At 42.6% G+C, this 21,388-nt stretch overlaps 1 protein-coding gene across 1 annotated transcript in view; it reads left to right on the forward strand.

Annotated features, from left to right (window-relative positions):
• Positions 1 to 21,388, forward strand: part of DIPK2B (divergent protein kinase domain 2B) — a 47,277-nt gene that overhangs the window by 3,764 nt on the left and 22,125 nt on the right. Inside the window, exon 2 of the mRNA XM_007456956.1 lies at positions 4,583 to 4,847. Coding sequence (XP_007457018.1) covers positions 4,583 to 4,847 — 265 coding nt within the window. The remainder of the gene's footprint in view (positions 1 to 4,582; positions 4,848 to 21,388) is intronic.

Genomic DNA, 21,388 nt, shown 5'->3' on the forward strand with positions numbered 1-21,388 from the left:
TTCCCTATCTTTTCTTTGGCAAGAATGGTAATCATGAATCTGATGCTTCCCATACACAACCAATGATCTTTGACCATTAGAATGTTTTCAGTACCAGTTTTCCATGCATTACATGTTGACTTTCAAATCATGAATGAAAAAGTTAAGGGAAGCTAGAAAAATGAGTCAACCTGATTTACATATTCTTCCTACTGAATATATCCCTATATATAAAATCCTAAGTGACCACCCCAACTGGCAAGTTCTACCAGGATCTGATTGATCAGTATTTGCATATGTGCAAGTAACAGGTAAGGTGAAAGTGTGGGGTATGGGGTACTTAATGGCAGTATTTCTGATCAGAATCACTCCTAAGGATTCCTCAGCTCTTACGAGGATGGACGTCTTACCTTGCCTTCCTTACTGTACCGACATGGCCTTACATCCTCACCCCCCATTCCCAAAGTCCTAAAGAATGTTTAAAATACTTCTGAGTGGTGGAGGACTCACAGCAAAATAAGTAAATCATTAAGCTTCATTTTGCCTTCCCTTCTCCCTTGCCCTTGTCTTTCTCCTTCATCTCAGAAGGTGATAGTAATTACTGCTTTAACTCACTTCCTCAAATGAACTCAGAGGTCTTGGGAGCTTCAGCGCCCCAGACCGTATGGCAAAAACATCCGTCTACACATTCAACCATCCATACATGTACCCATCCATCCATCCATTCACCCATTCATCCAAGCATCCCTCCAGGCATTCTTCCACCCAACCTTCACTCTATGCATCCCATCCATCCAGCCCTCCATGTATTCCTCTACTCACTTAACCAACTGTTCATTCAAATACCCACCCAACCATCCATCCATCCAACTAAAATCATTGGGTACTAACTTGGAACCAAGCACTCTGCTAGGCACTTAGTTACAAAGTTGAAGGAGGCCCAGTCCTGGCCCTGAAGAAAGACAGAGACATGAACCAATGATTAAAGCAGAGTATGAGGACTATACAAAAAGTCCTACACAGGATGTCATGGGAGCATGTGGGAGGGAACCTATCTCAGACTGGGGGGATGAGGGAGTGAGAATCAGAAGAGATGATACCTGTCTGGGTTTTAATGGGTTGGGTAGGGATTATCCAGGGAGGAAAGAGAAAGTGTCTCAGATAAAGGGATCAGCACATAACGAGGTGAGTGGAGGCTCAGAGGCCCAAAACAATACGGCTTAGCCAAGGATGGTCGCAAGCTTGTGAGGGGAGCAGCACGAGATGGGCTTAGGAAGAGCCTTGTGAAGTATGAACTGTATCCTGAGAGCTTTGGAAAGATGCTGGATGTTTTAAGTGTCCTGAGGGGTAGAGAAAAGGGAAGAGAGGCACGAAATATTCAGGAAGGCGTGGCTACAAACTTAGTGTTTGACTGGATGCAAGCACAGGAAATATACATTCTCGTTCCAATGTTGTCACTCTCCCCTACACCCCCAGCCTGCTCTCCATGTTGAGGGGCTTGCAGGGATGGGACCACATGACATTTATTCTTCCTTCCAGCTCTGGGAAACTATGATCTTGCTTGTCCACCTTTTAACCCAGTGAGGAACTCGGCCAGGCTCACTACAAACATGCCCATGATGTCAGTTCAGAAGGAAGATTAGAACTCTGCCTCTATTTTGTGGTTTTCCAAATTCTAGGATATTAACATTTTAGTGAATAAATAGCAGGGCCCATTTTCTCAGTTCAATAAAGTAGGCAATCAAAGTTATAAGAATATTCGTTTTTTTCCCATTCAGCAACCCAAAGTTATTACCATTTGGAAAGGGGGAGAAGTGTGGCCTGTAAACCTGTTTATTTGTCCTCAATTGGTCCTCATGGGACACCTCAAGCCACGGCTGGACATGCACCGGGATCCATTACAGTCACCTGCCAAGTCAGTGCTGTCCTCTCAGTAGAGCCTCCTCAGAAGGTGGGGACAGAAAAAGCGGACAATGAGGTTATCCCACAGGGAAGGGCATCCGTCTCCATGCCACCCCCACAAACTGGGAGACAAAGCCCCCTGAGATCTGTCCTCCCCTGACACTAATTTTCTATGATTCTTCAGACAAGTCATCTTCAATTTTCTCATCCTCAAAATATAATGGACAAAGTGAGAGAGTGGCATGGACACATATACACTACCAAATGTAAAATAGCTAGTGGGAAGCAGCCGCATAGCACAGGGAGATCAGCTCGGTGCTTTGTGACCACCTAGAGGGGTGGGATAGGGAGGGTGGGAGGGAGGGAGATGCAAGAGGGAAGAGATATGGGAACATATGTATATGTATAGCTGATTCACTTTGTTATAAAGCAGAAACTAACACACCACTGTAAAGCAATTATACTCCAATAAAGATGTTTAAAAAAATAGATAACCAACAAGGACCTACTGTATAGCGCAGGGAACTAATAACCTATAAGGAAAAAGAATCTGGAAAAGAATTTATATATATATATATATATATATATATATATATAAAAAACTGAATCGCTTTGCTGATATATATATATATATATATATATATATATATATAAAATGGAAGGGGGACAGGGACAAAATCATCTTTAAGGACCCTGCTAGCTATAACTCCTAATAATGTTCCCCGTCTGTTACCAAGCACAAATTCATAAAATAGATGATAGAGGACTAAGTAGCAGCAAAGTGGTTTAGAGTACAAGCTCTGGAGCCCTGAAGGCTACTTCCTCCAGTTCCTGGCTGTGTGACTTGGAGCAAATCACTGAATTTCTCTGTGCCTCAGTTTCCTCATCTGCATGGTAATAGCAGTGCTGACCTCATAGGTTTGTTGAAAGGTTTAACTGACTTAATGCACATAAAGTGTTCAGCAAAGTGACCGCTAAAGTGATTCATAAATGTGTATCGCTGTTATTGTTATCTAAGAGAGCCACCTAGTTGTAAATCCTTAGTCACAGGCCCTTGGGGAGGGGTCGTTTGAACCCCTATGAACAAGAGTAGCTACAGGAAACAGGCCTGCCTCGGGGGCCTAGGCCCTTCCTTATTCTCCCAGTGGGGAGGATCATTTCCCATGGTTGTCCTAAAAATTCCAATAGAGTTGATTCCTTGCAAGTTTTCGGTGTCTGATCTTTTTAAACAGATCTGTGGCAATGTCCTTGAATGGAATTCTTTGTGCCTACTTCCACTGCTGTTTGAATGGTCCTGCATTGCAGAAGGTACTTACTGACAGTTTCTTAGAGCACCTTCTTTGAAAAGTTTTCAGTCTAAGAGTCTTAGTTACCCTAAGAGGGTAACTGTATCATATAAGTGAGAAAACAATACAATGTAGGGTTTGGAGCTAGTTCTTCCAAAACTCATTATCATGAGGTCGCCCAGTAATGCCCAATAATAAGAATTTAAAGATTCTTATTGAAATTAAATTAAAAACAACAAGGTCCTACTGTATAGCACAGAGAACTATATTCAATATCCTGTGATGAACCATAATAGAAAAGAATATGGAAAAGAATGTATATACATGTATAACTGAATCACTTCGCTGTACAGCAGAAATTAACACATTGTAAATCAACTATACTACAATAAAATAAATTTAAAAAAAGAAATTAAATATATAACATATAAGCCTAATTTTCATTTGCAGTATAACCCTCAATTATTAATAATAATGAAGATACACATTTTCTTAGTACTTTTTCATATATTAATCAGAAGGAGATTGAACATTCTTCCCTGATGGAACTGTTGGCACACAGATGGAGGAATGACTGGAGAAAAGGGTCAAGGTGGTGCCTAGAAAATCAGCAGATGGTAATAGGCCAGTGCCTCTCCCCTGGGGAGGATTCCATTGTGTGGAATCACACACCTCCTGGATCCCACATAGCTTTGAATTTGGTGACCCTTTAGCAGCCACTGTTCCCTGACACTTGGTTGGTACTGATAACTTATCTGTGGACTGAAAGCAAAATTGATGGGGCTTTTTGGGGTTGGATATGAAGAGGCAGTGCCCTCCCCAGTGCAGGACCAGAAGCCTCTTCAAGAACTGTGGTTTCAAGACCCAGCCGTTGTTCACAGAGTGGGCCATTGCTAGAACCAGTGTAGCAAAGCAGAAAGATCATGGGTTTTTCTGACAGACAGCCCTGAGTTTGCATCCCTGCTTAGCAACATATTATCTCACCTTGCAAGGCACTTAAGCTCCGCAAGCCTGTTTCCACATCTGTAAAGTGGGGATGGGTTATTAGGAGAATCAAAGGTACCAGCATATGTAAAGCTGCTGCCTTCACGTGGAGTAGAAGTTCAGAAAGCCATGGCTAGTCCTTCTTTGCCATTTGGATGAAGAAGATAAAAGTCTGGTTTCAGTATGCAGATCCCTCACCTTTTCTGACATCACATATACACTTCCCTAAGCTTGAGGAAACACAAATAGTCCTCTCACAGGAAGAGCTTGAAGCTTCCCAGTCTAAGGAGAAGAAATGGATCAGAACAGATGTTCTCCCCCATCTCCCTGTCCCCGGGCTCTGCTGGCTCTGGCAGTGTGGCTGGTCCCTGCTTAGTCCCTGCTCCCTCTCTCCAGCTCCCAGGCTGATCCCCAAAGGGCTATTCTTCCAGGTTTGACAACTGGCTGGCCTCACACCCTGGACTGTCTCCCGACGACTTGCCTTCTTACCCTGTAAATTACTCGGATGATTTCAAAACCTGGCGCCCCGTGGAGATCTCAAGGCTGGTCAGCAAACACCAAAACGAGATCTCGGACAGGAGAATCTGTGCCTCCGCAGCTGCCCCAAAGACCTGCAGCATTGAGCGCGTCCTGCGGAAAACAGGGAGGTTCCAGAAATGGCTGCAGGCCAAGCGCCTCACACCGGACCTGGTGCAGGTGAGAGTACTGGCCGTGGGGGTGGGAGAGGGTGCAGAATCCATTCCCAGCTCACATCCCAGTCTGGACAAAAGGAATTGTAGTCTGTCTAAAGTGGGACAAAACAATGTCATGAAACAGCATGGCTTGTGACAAGACAGGAACTAAACAGGTTTAGTTATAGGGACCCTTCCCATTGTCATTCTCCATTCTCTCTGATATGACTCTCAGCGACTCTTTGGGCAACAGTTCCTAGCTCCCACCTCTGGTCTGAAGGACAGATGACCCTCACCAACCTTCCCCCCCTCACCACAATATTTGTCAACCCCTAAACGGTGACCGTTCTTAGAAGCTCCCATATGCATCCCGTTTCATGATCCAGAGACCCCACTTTGAAAATCAGCTTCCTCTTTGATCTCCCACCATAAAGAAGAACCAAACCTGAGTCACTGCAAAAGCAGACTCTGATAACACAGCTCCCTCCTCCCATCTGAGAGCTCCCACCCACTCCCATGAGTAGGCTGCCTTCAGAACTTCAGCACGTTGCCAGTGCCATCTTATCCTGCATTGGTCCCCTCCTGCACTATCGCCACTGGTATCGTGTTTTTCATCCGGACCAGCACAGTCACGTAACTCCACATACATCCAGCTGGCCCCTTGGAGCAGAAGATGCTGCCTCAAAGGATTGAGGAGCCGCTCACCTTCAGCAAAGATGGGAGTGGAGAGGCTCACCTCAGTCTCCCTGTCATGATGAGGTTGGAGGATTTAGCATCCCTCAGGGGCATGCCAAGTCTGTTTCTTGGACTCCCCAGGCCATTAGCCCCTTCATATGGGCACATAAGGCTGCCTGGGTAACTTCTGAGCACTAATAGACCTTCCCTTTGGTCTCTTCGAGATGAGCAACCCAGAACAAAGCAGAATCACTGGTCCCTGCATATCTCGACCACGTGGCAAGACCATGTGGCTTTACTCTAAAGTCGTGTGGAAACTGCCTTGAAATCAAGAGGAATCAAGCTGCTGGTGACATGGCCATCATCTGATATTGAGCTTTCCAATGTGGTCCTTTTGTACTCTGCACTTTATGAATCTCACTGGCATGGAGTGGGGAGAAAATAAGCCAGAGGAAGTCAAACTATTGCCAGGTTGGGGAGGTGGTGGCAGGACCCAACCTAAGGGTCTGGGAGTTGGTGTGGGAAACTGGAAGTGGAGGCTCAGGAGGGAAGAACCTTATGGGAGCTTCTCAACACTGGGCAGAACCAGAAGACAGAGGACAGATATCAAAGCCCACACCATGGTACACACCCTAGGTGTAATACCCCTGTGCCTCTCTTTCTGTGCCTGCAGACAGAGCCTCCATGCACTGGCCTGGGTACCCACCATCTGCCATTCTCAGGCTGACCACAGCTAATACTGAGGCATGGGAAGGACCAATATGAGACCTCCTCTGCTTTGCCTCAAATACATGCTCAGGAGCAAACAGAAGGCCCCAGGAAGAGCAAAACAAGATATGCAAGGGTTTTGTTTCAGAACCCCTTGAAAATCCCATCACTTCTTCCTGCCCCCATTGCTGTCTGGTCCCACGCTGACAGGCACAGTTCCCCCAAGGCACCGGCCCCAGACTACCTCCACCTGGGACCTAGCAAATGTACCAAAGGACAGAACATCCAGGTGCACAAGATACACTTGAGATTCCACAGAAAGTGGCTAAACTGGCCTTGGGCTTTGAACTAAGGAAGACTCCCTCTTTCCTTCATTTTCTGGACACTTCCATAATACAGTGGGGATTATCCCAGGAGGCCTAGGAAGTCCAAAGCAACCTGCCCAGTACATCTAATGCCACCTACCTTGATGAGTATAGACATTGTGGTAGGGGCAAAGGATCCCTGGGGTCTGGAAACTGTGGTTGAGTCCTGACTCTGCCACTAACAGCTATGGCAGAACATGAAGAAGCTCAGAGACCCAGGAAGAGCAGAGAGCTTCTGGTTCCTGTTCATCCATGTGACAAAGATGAATCAGACACAAGCTCTGCCCCCCAGGATCATGTGGCCCAATGGTGAGGACAGACAAGAACACAAACCACCACAAAGTGTTGTAGTGGATGTTATGATAACAGCCTATATGGGGACAAAGGACAGACTATTGACTTGGATCCTTCACTCACTGACCAGTTGACATTGCATTTAAGTCTAGGACTTCCCCCACTCTGCCCTGACATTCCTCCTCCAAAGCTGTGCTGGGGGGAGGTGTCTGGATCATCTCAAAGGCCCTCCCAGTTGACATTCTTTGATTTCACATGACGCTACTATCACCAGACACTGTGCTGGGTGCCTTGATTCCCTGTTTCTCAAAAGACAGCAAATAGTGCCTGCTTTACCAGATTCATTCATCCTAGTGAGCTTATAGATATGAAGATGTTTTAGAAAAAGTCCATCACCACAGAAATGTATGGCAGTGTTGTTGTAATAAATGGGTCCCTTTCTTCAATTTCTTGTGCTAAAATTTGCTCTACCAGTTTTGTCATCGTGCATTAACATACAGCTAAACAAGCTTTCCTTCTTTCCTTTTCTTTTTTTAACATCTTTATTAGAGTGTAATTGCTTTACAATGTTGTGTTAGTTTCTGCTGTATAACAAAGTGAATCTGCTATATGTATACATATATCCCCTCCCACTTGCGTCTCCCCACAACCCTTCCTATCCCACCCTTCTAGGTGGTCACAAAGCACCGAGCTGATCTCCCTGTGCTATGCAGTTGCTTCCCACTAGCTATCTATTTTACATTTGGTAGCGTATATATGTCCACGCCACTCTATCACTTCGTCCTGGCCTACCCATCCCCCTCCCCATATCCTCAAGTCCATTCTCTATGTCTACCTCTTTAATCCTGTCCTGCCCCTAGATTCTTCAAAACGCTTTTTTTTTTTTTACATTCCATATATATGTGTTAGCATACGATATTTGTTTTTCTCTTTCTGACTTACTTCACTCTGTATGACAGTCTCTAGGTTCATCCATCTCGCTACAAATAACTCAATTTCGTTTCTTTTTATGGCTGAGTAATATTCCATTGTATATATGTGCCACATCTTCTTTATCCATTCATCCGATGATGGACACTTAGGTTGCTTCCATGTCCTGGCTATTGGAAATAGAGATGCAATGAACATTTTGGTACATGACTCTTTGAATTATGGTTTTCTCAGGGTATATGCCCAGTAGTGGGATTGCGGGGTCATATGGTAGTTCTATTTTTAGATTTTTAAGGAACCTCCATACTGTTCTCCATAGTGGCTGTACCAATTTATATTCCCACCAACAGTGCACGAGGGTTCCCCTTTCTCCACACCCTCTCCAACATTTACTGTTGGTAGATTTTTTGATGATGACCATTCTGACCAGTGTGAGGTGATACCACATTGTGGTTTTGATTTGCATTTCTCTAATGATTAGTGATGTGAGCATCCCTTCATGTGTTTGTTGGCAATCGTATATTTTCTTTGGAGAAATGTTTATTTAGGTCTTCTGCCCATTTTTGGATTGGGTTGTTTGTTTTTTTGATATTGAGCTGCATGACTTACTTGTATATTTGGAGATTAATCCTTTGTCAGTTGCTTCATTTGCATTTATTTTCTCCCATTCTGAGGGTTGTCTTTTCGTCCTGTTTATGGTTTCCCTTGCTGTGCAAAAACTTTTAAGTTTCATTAGGTCCCATTTGTTTATTTTTGTTTTTATTTCCATTTCTCTAGGAGGTGGGTCAAAAAGGGTCTTGCTGTGATGTATGTCATAGAGTGTTCTGCCAATGTTTCTTCTAAGAGTTTTATAGTGTCTGGCCTTACATTTCGGTCTTTAATCCATTTGAGTTTATTTTTGTATACGGTGTTAGGGAGTGTTCTAATTTCATTCTTTTACATGTACCTGTCCAGTTTTCCCTGCACCACTTATTGAAGAGGCTGTCTTTTCTCCACTGTATATTCTTGCCTCCTTTATCCACGATAACGTGACCATATGTGCGTGGGTTTATCTCCGGGTTTTCTATCCTGTTCTGTTGATCTATATTTCTATTCTTGTGCCAGTATCATACTGTCTTGATTACTGTAGCTTTGTAATATAGGCGGAAGTCAGGGAGCCTGATTCCCCAGCTCTGTTTTTCTTCCTCAAGATTGCTTTGGCTATTCAGGGTCTTTTGTGTTTCCATACAAATTGTGAAATTTTTTTGTTCTAGTTCTGTGAAAAATGCCAGTGGTAGTTTGATAGGGACTGCATTGAATCTGTAGATTGCTTTGGGTAGTATAGCCATTTTCACAATGTTGATTCCTCCAATCCAGGAACATGGTATATCTCTCCATATCTTTGTATCACCTTTAATTTCTTTCATAAATGCCTTATAGTTTTCTGCATACAGATCTTTTGTCTCCCTAGGTAGGTTTATTCCTACCTAAGGAATTCTTTTTTTTTCTTTTTGTTGCAATGGTAAATGGGAGTGTTTCCCTAATTTCTCTTTTAGATTTTTCATCATTAGTGTATAGGAATGCAAGAGATTTCTGTGCATTAATTTTATATCCTGCTATTTTACCAAATTCACTGATTAGCTCTAGCAGTTTTCTGGTAGCATCTTTAGGATTGTCTCTGTATAGTATCACATCATCTGCAAACAGTGACAGTTTTACTTCTTCTTTGCTGATTTAGATTCCTTTTATTTCCTTTTCTTCTCTAACTGCTGTAGCTAAAACTTCCAAAACTATGTTGAATAATAGTGGTGAGAGTGGGCACCCTTGTCTTGTACCTGATCTTAGTGGAAATGGTTTCAGTTTTTTCACCATTGAGAACGAGGTTGGCTGTGGGTTTCTCATATATGGCCTTTATTATGTTGAGGTAATTTCCCTCTATGCTTACTTTCTGGAGGGTTTTTATCATACATGGGTGTTGAATTTTGTCAAAAGCTTTTTCTGCATCTATTGAGATGATCATATGGATTTTCTTCTTCAGTTTGTTAATATGGTGTGTCACATTGGTTGATTTGCGTATATTGAAGAATCCTTGCATTCCTGGAATAAACCCCACTTGGTCATGGTGTATGATCCTGTTAATGTGCTGTTGGATTCTGTTTGCTAGTATTTTGTTGAGGACTTTTGCACCTATGTTCATCAGTGATATTGACCTGTAGTTTTCTTTTTTTGTGACATCTTTGTCTGGTTTTGGTATCAGGGTGATGTTGGCCTCATAGAATGAGTTTGGGAGTGTTGATCCCTCTGCTATATTCTGGAAGAGTTTGAGAAAGATAGGTGTTAGCTCATCTCTAAATGTTTGGTAGAAGTCACCTGTGGAGCCATCTGGTCCTGGGCTTTTGTTTGTTGGAAGATTTTTAATGACAGTTTCAATTTCAGTGCTTGGGATTGCTCTGTTTATATTTTCTATTTCTTCCTGGTTCAGTCTCAGAAGGTTGTGCTTTTCTAAGAATTTGTCCATTTCTTCCAGGTTGTCCAATTTATTGGCATATAGTTGCCTGTAGTATTCTCATGATCCTTTGTATTTCTGCAGTGTCAGTTGTTACTTCTCCTATTTCATTTCTAATTCTGTTGATTTGAGTCTTCTCCCTTTTATTCTTGCTTAGTCTGGCTAATGGTTTATCAATTTTGTTTATCTTCTCAAAGAACCAGCTTTTAGTTTTATTGATCTTTGCTATTGTTTCCTTCATTTCTTTTTCATTTATTTCTGATCTGATCTTTATGATTTCTTTCCTTCTGCTAACCTTGGGGTTTTTTGTTCTTCTTTCTCTAATTGCTTTAGGTGTAAAATTAGGTTGTTTATTTGAGATGTTTCTTCTTACTTGAGGTAGGATTGTATTGCTATAAACTTCCCTCTTAGAACTGCTTTTGTAGCTTCCCATAGGTTTTGGGTCATTGTGTTTTCATTGTCATTTGTTTCTGGGTATTTTTTGATTTCCTCTTTGATTTCTTCAGTGATCTCTTGGTTATTAAGTAGTGTATGTTTAGCCTCCATGTGTTTGTATTTCTTACAGACTTTTTTCCTGTAATTGATATCTAGTCTCACAGCGTTCTGGTCAGGAAAGATACTTGATATGATTTCAGTTTCCTTAAATTTCCCAAGGCTTGATTTGTGACCCAAGATATGATCTATCCTGAAGAATGTTCCATGAGCACTTGAGAAGAAAGGGTATTCTGTTGTTTTGGGATGGAATGTCCGATAAATATCAATTAAGTCCATCTTGTTTAATGTATCATTTACAGCTTGTGTTTCCTTTTTTATTTTCATTTTGGATGATCTGTCCATTGGTGAAAGTGGGATGTTAAAGTCTCCTATTATGACTATGTTACTGTCAATTTCTTCTTTTATGGCTGTTAGTGATTGCCTTATGTGTTGAGGTGCTCCTATGTTGGGTGCATAAATATTTACAATTGTTATATCTTCTTCTTGGATTGATCCCTTGATCATTATGTAGTGTCCTTCTTTGTCTCCTGTAATTGTTTCTATTTTAACGTCTATTCTGTGTGATATGAGAATTGTTACTCCAGCTTTCTTTGATTTCCATTTTGCATGGAGTATCTTTTTCCATCCCCTCCCTTTCAGTCTGTATATATCCCTAGGTCTGAAGTGGGTCTCTTGTAGACAGCATATATACAGGTCTTGTTTTTGTATCCGTTCACCCAGTCTATGTCTTTTGGTTGGAGCGTTTAATCCATTTACATTTAAGCTAATTATCGATATGTATGTTCCTATTACCATTTTCCTAATTGTTTGGGGTTTGTTTTTCTAAGTCTTTTCCTTCTCTTGTGTTTCCTGACTAGAGAAGTTCCTTTAGCATTTGTTGTAAAGCTGGTTTGGTGGTGCTGAACTCTCTCAGCTTTTGCTTGTCTGTAAAGGTTCTAATTTCTTCATCGAATCTGAATGAGATCCTTGCTGTAGAGTAATCTTGGTTGTAGGTTTTTCCCTTCCATCACTTTAAATATGTCCTGCCAGTCCCTTTTGGCTTGCAGAGTTTCCGCTGAAAGATCAGCTGTTAACCTTATGGAGATTCCCTTGTATGTTATTTGTTGTTTTTCCCTTGCTGCTTTTAATATTTTTTCTTTGTATTTAATTTTTGATAGTTGGATTAATATGTGTCTTGGCATGTTTCTCCTTGGATTTATCCTGTATGGGGCTCTCTGAGCTTCCTGGACTTGACTGACTATTTCCTTTCTCATGTTAGGGAAATTTTTTACTATAATCTCTTCAAATATTTTCTCAGACCATTTCTTTCTCTCTTCTTCTTCTGGGACCCATATAATTCGAATGTTGGTGCATTTAATATTGCCCCAGAGGTCTCTGAGACTGTCCTCAATTCTTTTCATTCTTTTTTCTTTATTTTGCTCTGTGGTAGTTATTTCCACTATTTTATCTTCCAGGTCACTTATCCGTTCTTCTGCCTCAGTTATTCTGCTATTGATCCCTTCTAGTGAATTTTAAATTTCATTTATTGTGTTGTTCATCTTTGTTTGTTTGCTCTTTAGTTCTTCTAGGTCCTTGTTAAATGTTTCCTGTATTTTCTCCATTCTGTTTCCAAGATTTTGGATCATCTTTACTATCATTACTCTGAATTCTTTTTCAGGTAGACTGCCTATTTCCTCTTCATTTGTTTGGTCTGGTGGGTTTTTACCTTGCTCCTTCATCTGCTGTGTATATCTCTGTGTTCTCATTTTGCTTAACTTACTGTGTTTGGGGTCTGCTTTTCGCAGGCTGCAGGTTCGTAGTTCCCGTTGTTTTTGGTGACTGCCCCCAGTGGGTGAGGTTGGTTCAGTGGCTTGTGTAGGCTTCCTGGTGGAGGGGACTGGTGCCTGTATTCTGGTGGGTGGCACTGGAACTTGTCTTTCTGGTGGGCAGGGCCATGTCCAGTGGTGTGTTTTGGGGTGTCTGTGAGCTTAGTATTATTTTAGGCAGCCTTTCTGCTAATGGGTGGGGTTGTGTTCCTGTCTTGCCAGTTGTTTGGCATGGGGCATCCAGCACTGGAGCTTACTGGCTGTTGGGTGGAGCTGGGTCTTAGCCTTGAGATGGAGATCTCTGGGAGAGCTCTTGGCGATTGATATTCCATGGGGCCGGGAGGTCTCTGGTGGTCCAATGTCCTGAACTCGGTTCTCTCACCTCAGAGGCTCATGCCTGACACGAGGCCGGAGTACCAAGACCTTGTCAGCCACATGGCTCAGAATAAAAGTGAGAAAAAAAGAAAGAAAAAATATAATAATAATAAATTAAAAGAAAAATTTTTATTAAAAAAATTATTTAAATAAAAAATAATAATAAAAAAGAAGAGAGCAACCAAACCAATAAACAAATCCACCAAAGATAACAAGCGCTAAATGCTAAACTAAGATAAAGATAAAAATCAGAAACAAATCAGTCACAGACAGCAAACTCCAAGTCTACAGTTGCTCCCAAAGTCCACAGCCTCAATTTTGGGATGATTCGTTGTCTATTCAGGTATTCCACAGATGCAGGGTACATCACGTTGATAGTGGAAATTTAATCTGCTGCTCCTGAGGCTGCATGGAGAAGTTTCCCTTTCTCTTCTTTGTTTGCCCAGCTCCTGGGGTTCAGCTTTGGATTTGGCCCCACCTCTGCGTGTAGGTCGCCCTCAGGCATCTGTTCCTGCCCAGACAGGACGGGGTTAAAGCAGCAGCTGCTTAGGGGGCTCTTGCTCATTCAGGCGGCGGGGGAGGGAGGGGTATTGTAGTTATAATTGGAATGCAGGGTGAGCCTGCTGTGGCAGAGGCTAGCATGCTGTTGCAACAGCCTGAGGCACACCGTGTTCTCTCCCGGGGAATTTGTCCCTGGATCATGGGACCCTGGCAATGGTGTGCTGCACAGGCTCCTAGGGATGGTGGGGGGTGTGACCTGTGCTCACACTCAGGATTCTTGGTGGCTGCAGCAGCAGCGTTGGCGTTTCATGCCCGTCTCTGGTGTCCAAGCTGATAGCCACAACTCACGCCCATTACTGGAGCTCGTTTAGGCGGTGCTCTGAATCCCCTCTCCTTGCGCACCCCGAAACAGTGTTCTCTTGCCTCTTCGGCAGCTCCAGACTTTTTCCCGGACTTCCTCCCGGCTAGCCGTGGTGCACTAGCCCCTTCAGGCTGTGTTCCCGCAGCCAACCCCAGTCCTCTCCCTGCGATCTGACCTCCGAAGCCCGAGCCTCAGCTCCCAGCCCCGCCCGCCCCGGCGGGTGAGCAGACAAGCCTCTCGGGCTGGTGAGCGCCGGTCGGCACCGATCCTCTGTACGGGAATCTCCCCGCTTTGCCCTCCGCACCCCTGTGGCTGCGCTCTACTCTGCGGCTGCGAAGCTTCCGCCCTCCGCCACCCGCAGTCTCCGCCCGCGAAGGGGCTTCCTAGTGTGTGGAGACCTTTCCTCTTTCACAGCTCCCTCCCACTGGTGCGGGTCCCGTCCCTGTTCTTTTGTCTCTGTTTATTCTTTTTTCTTTTGCCCCACCCAGGTACGTGGGGGGTTTCTTGCCTTTTGGGAGGTCTGAGGTCTTCTGCCAGCGTTCAGTAGGTGCTCTGTAGGAGCTGTTTCACATGTAGATGTATTTCTGGTGTATCTGTGGGGAGGAAGGTGGTCTCCATGTCTTACTCCTCCGCCATCTTGAAGGTACTCCTTTTCCTTTTTTCTGCTAAAAAGGCATCCATTAACAGCACCTTGTTTAGACACAGCCAAAGTCATAACCATTTTCTTTCTTTTCATTTTTTTGAGGGGGGGCTCTCCTAGCCCATCTTTTCATCCCCACCAGAGTTTTCCTTTCCTTATAAAAACCAGAAAAATATCAGCAGCCATTTTATAAACTCTGGACAAACCCATGCTTCTTTCATCCACCAAGCTCAAGGTCATTGCCATCCAATTATGGCACTGTCTCTTCACCCTCTTGTCCTTTCCAGAGACCCTTTGCCCTTAGGATCCCACAGTAAGCACAAGGTGCTCTGTATCCTTTCCCTCCCAGACCTTATCCAGGCAGTACCCAAATTCCTGCTCTTTTCTTCTTAGCAAAACTCACCTATCAAGTGCTTTCAAATAGACCCAGCATCACCAAAGGTGGGGAGAAAAGAAAGTCACCCATCCAATCAAGAGAGATGAAAACAAGTGCTCAAACAAAAACTTGTATACATTGACGGTCGGTCCTGCTTATGAATAAAGAAAGTCAACTTGGATGAGAAGCCCCAGTGATTACCATCAGAAGCTGAGCCAGCCAGTCCATGGCTTCCCCTCCTGCAGGGCCAAGTGCAGCTTTGTATTAAGGACACTCTCTTGAGCCACAGGCAATACACTGTAGCAAAGGGCTACCAAGGAAGTGGGACAGGATCGGGAATCAGCAAGAGGGTGAAACAATGCAGTGTGTGTGTGTGTGTGTGTGTGTGTGTGTGTGTGTGTAACACTTATGCTAATAAAACCGTGACTTTTCTCCTCTAAAAGCTGTGTCGTTCTGATGGGAATGTCTCACAGCCTAAATTACTAGCCCACAAATAGAACCACAGCCAAGAACAGCACCCAGCGTTTGTCATGATGTGCTTGTTCGCAAAACCACAAAGAAGGCTTCCTCTGCTATTACGCCAGGCACAAAGAGGCAACCCCCCTCAGAAGCACGTGGCTAATCAGAGGAAAACACATCTCCTCCATCGTGTCCCCCTCCCATCCCTTCAACTGCCAGCTGCTATTGACATTGTTCTATACACAGATCCTGTTTCTTCCTCAATTGGGAACCGGCTTGATGACCATGGAGGTTTTCCTCCCACTAGATGGTGGTATAGAGTGTTCAGGGAGCTTTGTTTAAACCAGGATGCCTGGCAACTTTACTTCCTTGGTCTCATTCACATAAATACAATAAGGGCAATAAGCAAAGTAACCAAAATGCATGCTAACCATTTAATCAGAATATAGTTTTAGAGGTAACTGCTAAACGAATAATAAAACTCCCCTTTGGTTTGAATTTAATTCAAAAATATTTAAGGGGTATTTGCAGGACATATGCTATGCCCTAGGAGGGTATAAGGCTGTCAAGACAAGGTCCCTGCACTCTGAGAGATGACACCCCAATGGGGGAGACAGACCAGATTTGATTAGTTCTGATACAAGACAGGTTATGATAAAGTGTTTGAATGAAGATGGAAATTTTATGTTGAAGTCACAGCTACTTTTCAGACTATAAATATTTTAATCCATCACAAACTACCAGGTCAAAGACCCTTCCAAAAAGTTGCATTCATTTTTTTACAAAAATGACATAGCTATATTGATGCCAAAAGGAAAACAGCTGATGGGTAGATGTACCATTTTCATACTTATCTAATTGACATGGAAATCAAAGCTGAAATGGAAGAGGAAATTTAAGCAACTAAAAGTGCCATCACACAGAGCAATATTCGCAGGACATCAGTGCACACTCTCTGGCTGAACGGTCTTCGGAAAGCAGGGCCCTTTTGTGACTGTGAGATCATGAGACTTGGCTCTCCGTGACCGTGGGGATGTAGCAGTGCTTCTCTTTTGTTGCCCATGCGAGTTTCTGGAGGCAACCCACCAACCCACAGTCCACTTTCTCCTTTCCATTATATAATTGTTGAGAGTTGAAACAAATAAGACTTTGAATCACGGGGTATGTTTAAAGTAAAAACCACCGAGACTTCGTCACCTCAGCATTTGTGGCAAAGGGATCCTTTGGGAGAGGACAGTGGCTAAATTATGAATCTCCAGGTCTCCATTGTATCCTAGGCTCATAGAAAAATGACTCATAGATCACCCAGCCTGTCCTCGAAAATGACTCTTAAATTATTCTTGATGGATCTCACGAGTGAAAAGGAGACAATGAAAGGTTTCCCCAGCCTTGACACAGACAAGTTGAAAAAGAAAAAGGAGGCAAGAGAAGACTCGGGGAAGGTATACATGAGATGAGTTGCCAGTGGTTCCTTCCCAATGAGTCTCAAATGCAGAACAGAGGCAGCTCCCAGCCAAAACATTACTGAAGCCTGGGCAGTCACCAAGATGGACCATCTAGAGCAGACTTAGCCTTCACAGGGCTCTCCACTTTCCCTGAATTTAGATGTTAGCCAACCAAGCGCCTTCTTAAATAAATCAAGCCATCCTTTGTTCTATGATTTCTTTCCTTGCTATCTCGCTATCCCTATTGTGATGTACTCTGGGACAAATGCTTTTGCTATAGCGTGACTTGGCTCAGAGTCCTGGGGTTTGGCTATGCCTCTACATGTGTCCACGTAATATGCAGTAAGCAGAGGTTAAGGTATATGGTATATATATATCTATAAATATATTCACTTGAAAAAAATTAATGATATAAATAATTGATATACTGGTCACATTCTAAAAACTGTTTATTAGGCCACAAAAACATTCAATACATTTTATTTATTTATTTATTTATTTTTGGCTGCGTTGTGTCTTCGTTTCTCTGCGAGGGCTTTCTCTATTTGCGGCGAGCGGGGGCCACTCTTCATCGCGGTGCGCGGGCCTCTCACTGTCGCGGCCTCTCCTGTTGCGGAGCACAGGCTCCAGACGCGCAGGCTCAGTAGTTGTGGCTCACGGGCCTAGTTGCTCCGCGGCATGTGGGATCTTCCCAGACCAGGGCTCGAACCCGTGTCCCCTGCATTGGCAGACAGATTCTCAACCACTGCGCCACCAGGGAAGCCCCTCAATACATTTTAAAAAGTAGAAATACCGAAGGCTTTTTTCTCTGATTAAAAGGCAATAAAATCAGACATAAACAATAATGAAATGGGGAAGCCCCAAAACCTACCAAACCTGGCATTTAAAAACATTATCTTTTGAACCACAGAGCAAAAAACTGAAATAGTAATCATATCAAGAAAATAACAATGATTAAAAACTCTACGTATCCCTAATCTATGATTTGCTTTGCCAAATCACTGCTCAGAGGATAACTGGAAGCCAATCCAGTGTTGTGTCAGGCAGCTATCAATACAAATTTGGTCATTAATGGGGAGGAATAAGACAAAAAGACATAAACATGGGGAGCTGCATGTCAATTTGGTCCTAACATGAGACAGCAGACCACAGAGCAATAGGTCAATTTGTTAAAGATCAAAATAGATTACTACCCACTGAACCACACATATGTCATAGATTCTTGGAGTTCACAGAACCTCGAAAGCCCACCAGTTCAAATTCTCACACTATTTCCATTCTTTGTCCTACCATACAGTGACAGGAAACTCACTACCTTCAGAAACAACCTGTTCCTTCTTTGAACCAAACGATCATTAGGAAGTGCATCTCAAATCTGTCTTCTTGTAGCTTTCACTAATTTCAACTATTATTTCTACTCCTTGGTGTTAAACGTAACTTTTCCCCCTCCCATACATTCACCTCCTAAATCCTGGTTTTGCAATCTAAACATTCCCAATTCTTTTTGCTATCTTGGTCATTCCCCTCCTACTGGTACATGTGAAAAGTTGTGTCAGCCAAAACCCCTTCTGCAGCTAGATTTTAGTTTTCAAGAACAGAACCTTTTATTTATCCCGTTAAGTATGATCTTCTCAGATTAAATCCATTACTCCAGCCTGTCACCTTGATTGTGTTACTTATAGTCACTACCAACCCAACTACATATCACGTTCAATTTTGATGAACACGACTTTTATCTAGGTCCTAGTCATTAATAAAAATATTAAATAGAACAGGGTCAAAGAGAAAGCCTTCTTACTCTATGTGGATGAATCCATTCACTGTTAGGTAAACTCAGTTAACCAATTACTAATCATCTTAATTTTCTATGCCATCAAAATCTTAATTCACCATCTCCTTTAAGAGTTATCATGAGGGACTTCCCTGATAACCACTTCCCAGTGGTTAAGAATCTGCCTGCCAATGCAGGGGACACGGGTTCGATCCCTGGGCCAGGAAGATCCCACATGCCGCGGAGCAACTAAGGCTGGGCGCCACAACTACTGAGCCCACGAGCCACAACTACTGAAACCCGTGCGCTTAGAACCCATGCTCCGCTACAAGAGAAGCCACCGCAATGAGAGGCCCACGCGCACCGCAACGAAGAGTAGCCCCCACTCACTGAAACTAGAGGAAAGCCCGCACACAGCAATGAAGACCCAATCCAGACAAAAAAAAAAAAAAGAGTTATCCTAAGACTTACCATTGAATTCCTCACTAAAGTCTATATATTTTAAGTCTATTGCATTTCTATGGTTAAAAATCAAATAACCGTGTCAAAGAAAAAAGGGTTAGTCTAGAATGATTCAGTTAAATGAATCCTCAGTAACTACTTAAGATCATCACTTCCTCTTCTAGAGGTGCACAAATCATCCTATTAATACCCTGTCTTAGAATATTTCCTATGATCCTGTAATTTGTAAAATCTACCCTTTTGCTCCTTTGAATATCAGAAATGGATTTTCATGCCTTTTCTGTTCTCTGCATTCACTGCCCAAGATTCAGTGATATTGTTTGCAAGTTCTCTGTGAATCTTCCAGGTGGGACAACTCATTCCAAACAATGGAAGCTTCCTTTACACATTCTGGCTTCCCATACCTGTTCACCACCGTTTTGCTCCACCCTTTTCAGGTCAAACTCCCAATACCTGTCAAAGAAGACAAGCAAACATTAAGAATGAAAACTGGGGACTTCCCTGGTGGCGCAGTGGTTGAGAATCTGCCTGCCAATGCAGGGGACACAGGTTCGAGCCCTGGTCTGGGAAGATCCCACATGCCGCGTAGCAACTGGGCCCGTGAGCCACAACTACTGAGCCTACGTGTCTGGAGCCTGTGCTCCGCAACAAGAGAGGCCACGACAGTGAGAGGCCCACACACCGCCATGAAGAGTGGCCCCTGCTCGCCGCAACTAGAGAAAGCCCTTGCGCAGAAACGAAGACCCAACACAGCTATAAATAAATAAATTTTAAAATTCACGACATATGTCAATATTTAAAAAGAAAAAAAGAATGAAAATTGGGCCTTCATTTTGTTACCCACCAAGATTCTCCCCATGGCCCTACTCAAAACGTCTTTACTTTCTTTTCACTCTATTCTTTGTAAAATAGAGTTCTTTTCAAAGTTTTTCAAAGTATAAGTTACATATTTAAATGCACAAATCTAACATGCAGAGCTAGATAAATTTTTATACATGTATTCATTCATGTAACTACCATCCACATCAATATACTGAACATTTCCAGCCCCTCAGAAGGCTCTTTCATGTGCCCTCCCTAAAAAGACTGCCTCTAGGGTGACCAACCATCTGAATCTCTTCAGACTATCCCTGTTTTAGCACTGAAAGTCCCACATCCTGGGAAACCCCTCAGTCCCAGACAAACTGGAAGAGATGATCTCCTCACCCCCTCCCAATGGTAACCACTATTTCGACCTAAGTCACCGTAAATTACTTTTATTTGGTTTTGAACTGCATTTAAATGGAATCACACAGTATGTCCTCAACATGTTATGCTACTTAACCATGTTGTTGCATGACCAGTAGTTTGTTTTTTCATTGCAGTAGAATATTCCACTGATGTGTGTGATGATGTCACAATTTACTCATCCTACCTTTGATGAACAAACATTCTTATTTATGTCAGTTGGTGAACGTAAGCATACAGAAGTGAAGTTTCTGGGTCATAACTGTACCTATGGACAGATTTAGTCAATACTGCCAAATAGTTTTCCAAAATAGTTGTACTGATTTCCTCCTATAAGCAACGGAAGAGAGAGTTCTGTTGTTCCACATTTTCATCAACACTTGATATTGTTAGTCTTTCATTTTAGTCATCTTGGTGGGTGTCTAGCAATATCTCATTGTGTGGCTTGAATTTTTATTTTTCTCATAACTTACAATATAAGGGCCCTTTTCATATATTTATTGGCTGTTTTCATTTCATCTTCTGTAAAGTGCTGGCATAACCTGTTTGTCCATTTTTTATTGGGTTGTCTGTCTCACTGATTTGTAAAAGTTACATTTATATTCTCGATATGAGTTCTTTGTAGGATATATGTATTACAAATATCTTCTCCCAGCCCATGGCTTGCCCTTTCACTGTCTTAATGGTATCTTTTGATAAACTGACATTCTTAATTTCAATGAAGTCCAGTTTATCAATTATTTTCTTTTAAATATCCCAATTATCCCATGGTCACAAAGGTATCCCCCTGTTTACTTCTAGAAGCTTTCACGTATTCTCTCTCATACATAGCTCACTAATCTTATGTTCTGCTGTGCCCAGTTTGGTGTTAAATCCAGTAGTAACTTCTTAATTTCAGATATTGCATTTTGTATCCCTAAACGTCACCTTAATTTTTTTGTGTGGATTCCAATTCTCTGTTGAAATTCTCTTCCTTTCATTAGTTTTGCCTGTCTTTTCTTCTATTCTCTTGAAATCTTAATCACAGTTACTTTGAATTCTATACTCGCTAATTCTAAAATCCAGATTATCTCTGATTCTGCTTCTGCTTTTGTTGGTTGTTTTCTTTTTTCTTGATTATCAATTAGTTTTTCTTGCTTCTGCACATTTTTTGGTAATTTTTAACTGTATGCTGGATTTTAAGGATGACACA

This window comes from Lipotes vexillifer, unplaced genomic scaffold, assembly GCF_000442215.2.
Source record: "Lipotes vexillifer unplaced genomic scaffold, Lipotes_vexillifer_v1.1 scaffold15, whole genome shotgun sequence".
In the NCBI taxonomy this organism is placed as follows: domain Eukaryota; kingdom Metazoa; phylum Chordata; class Mammalia; order Artiodactyla; family Lipotidae; genus Lipotes; species Lipotes vexillifer.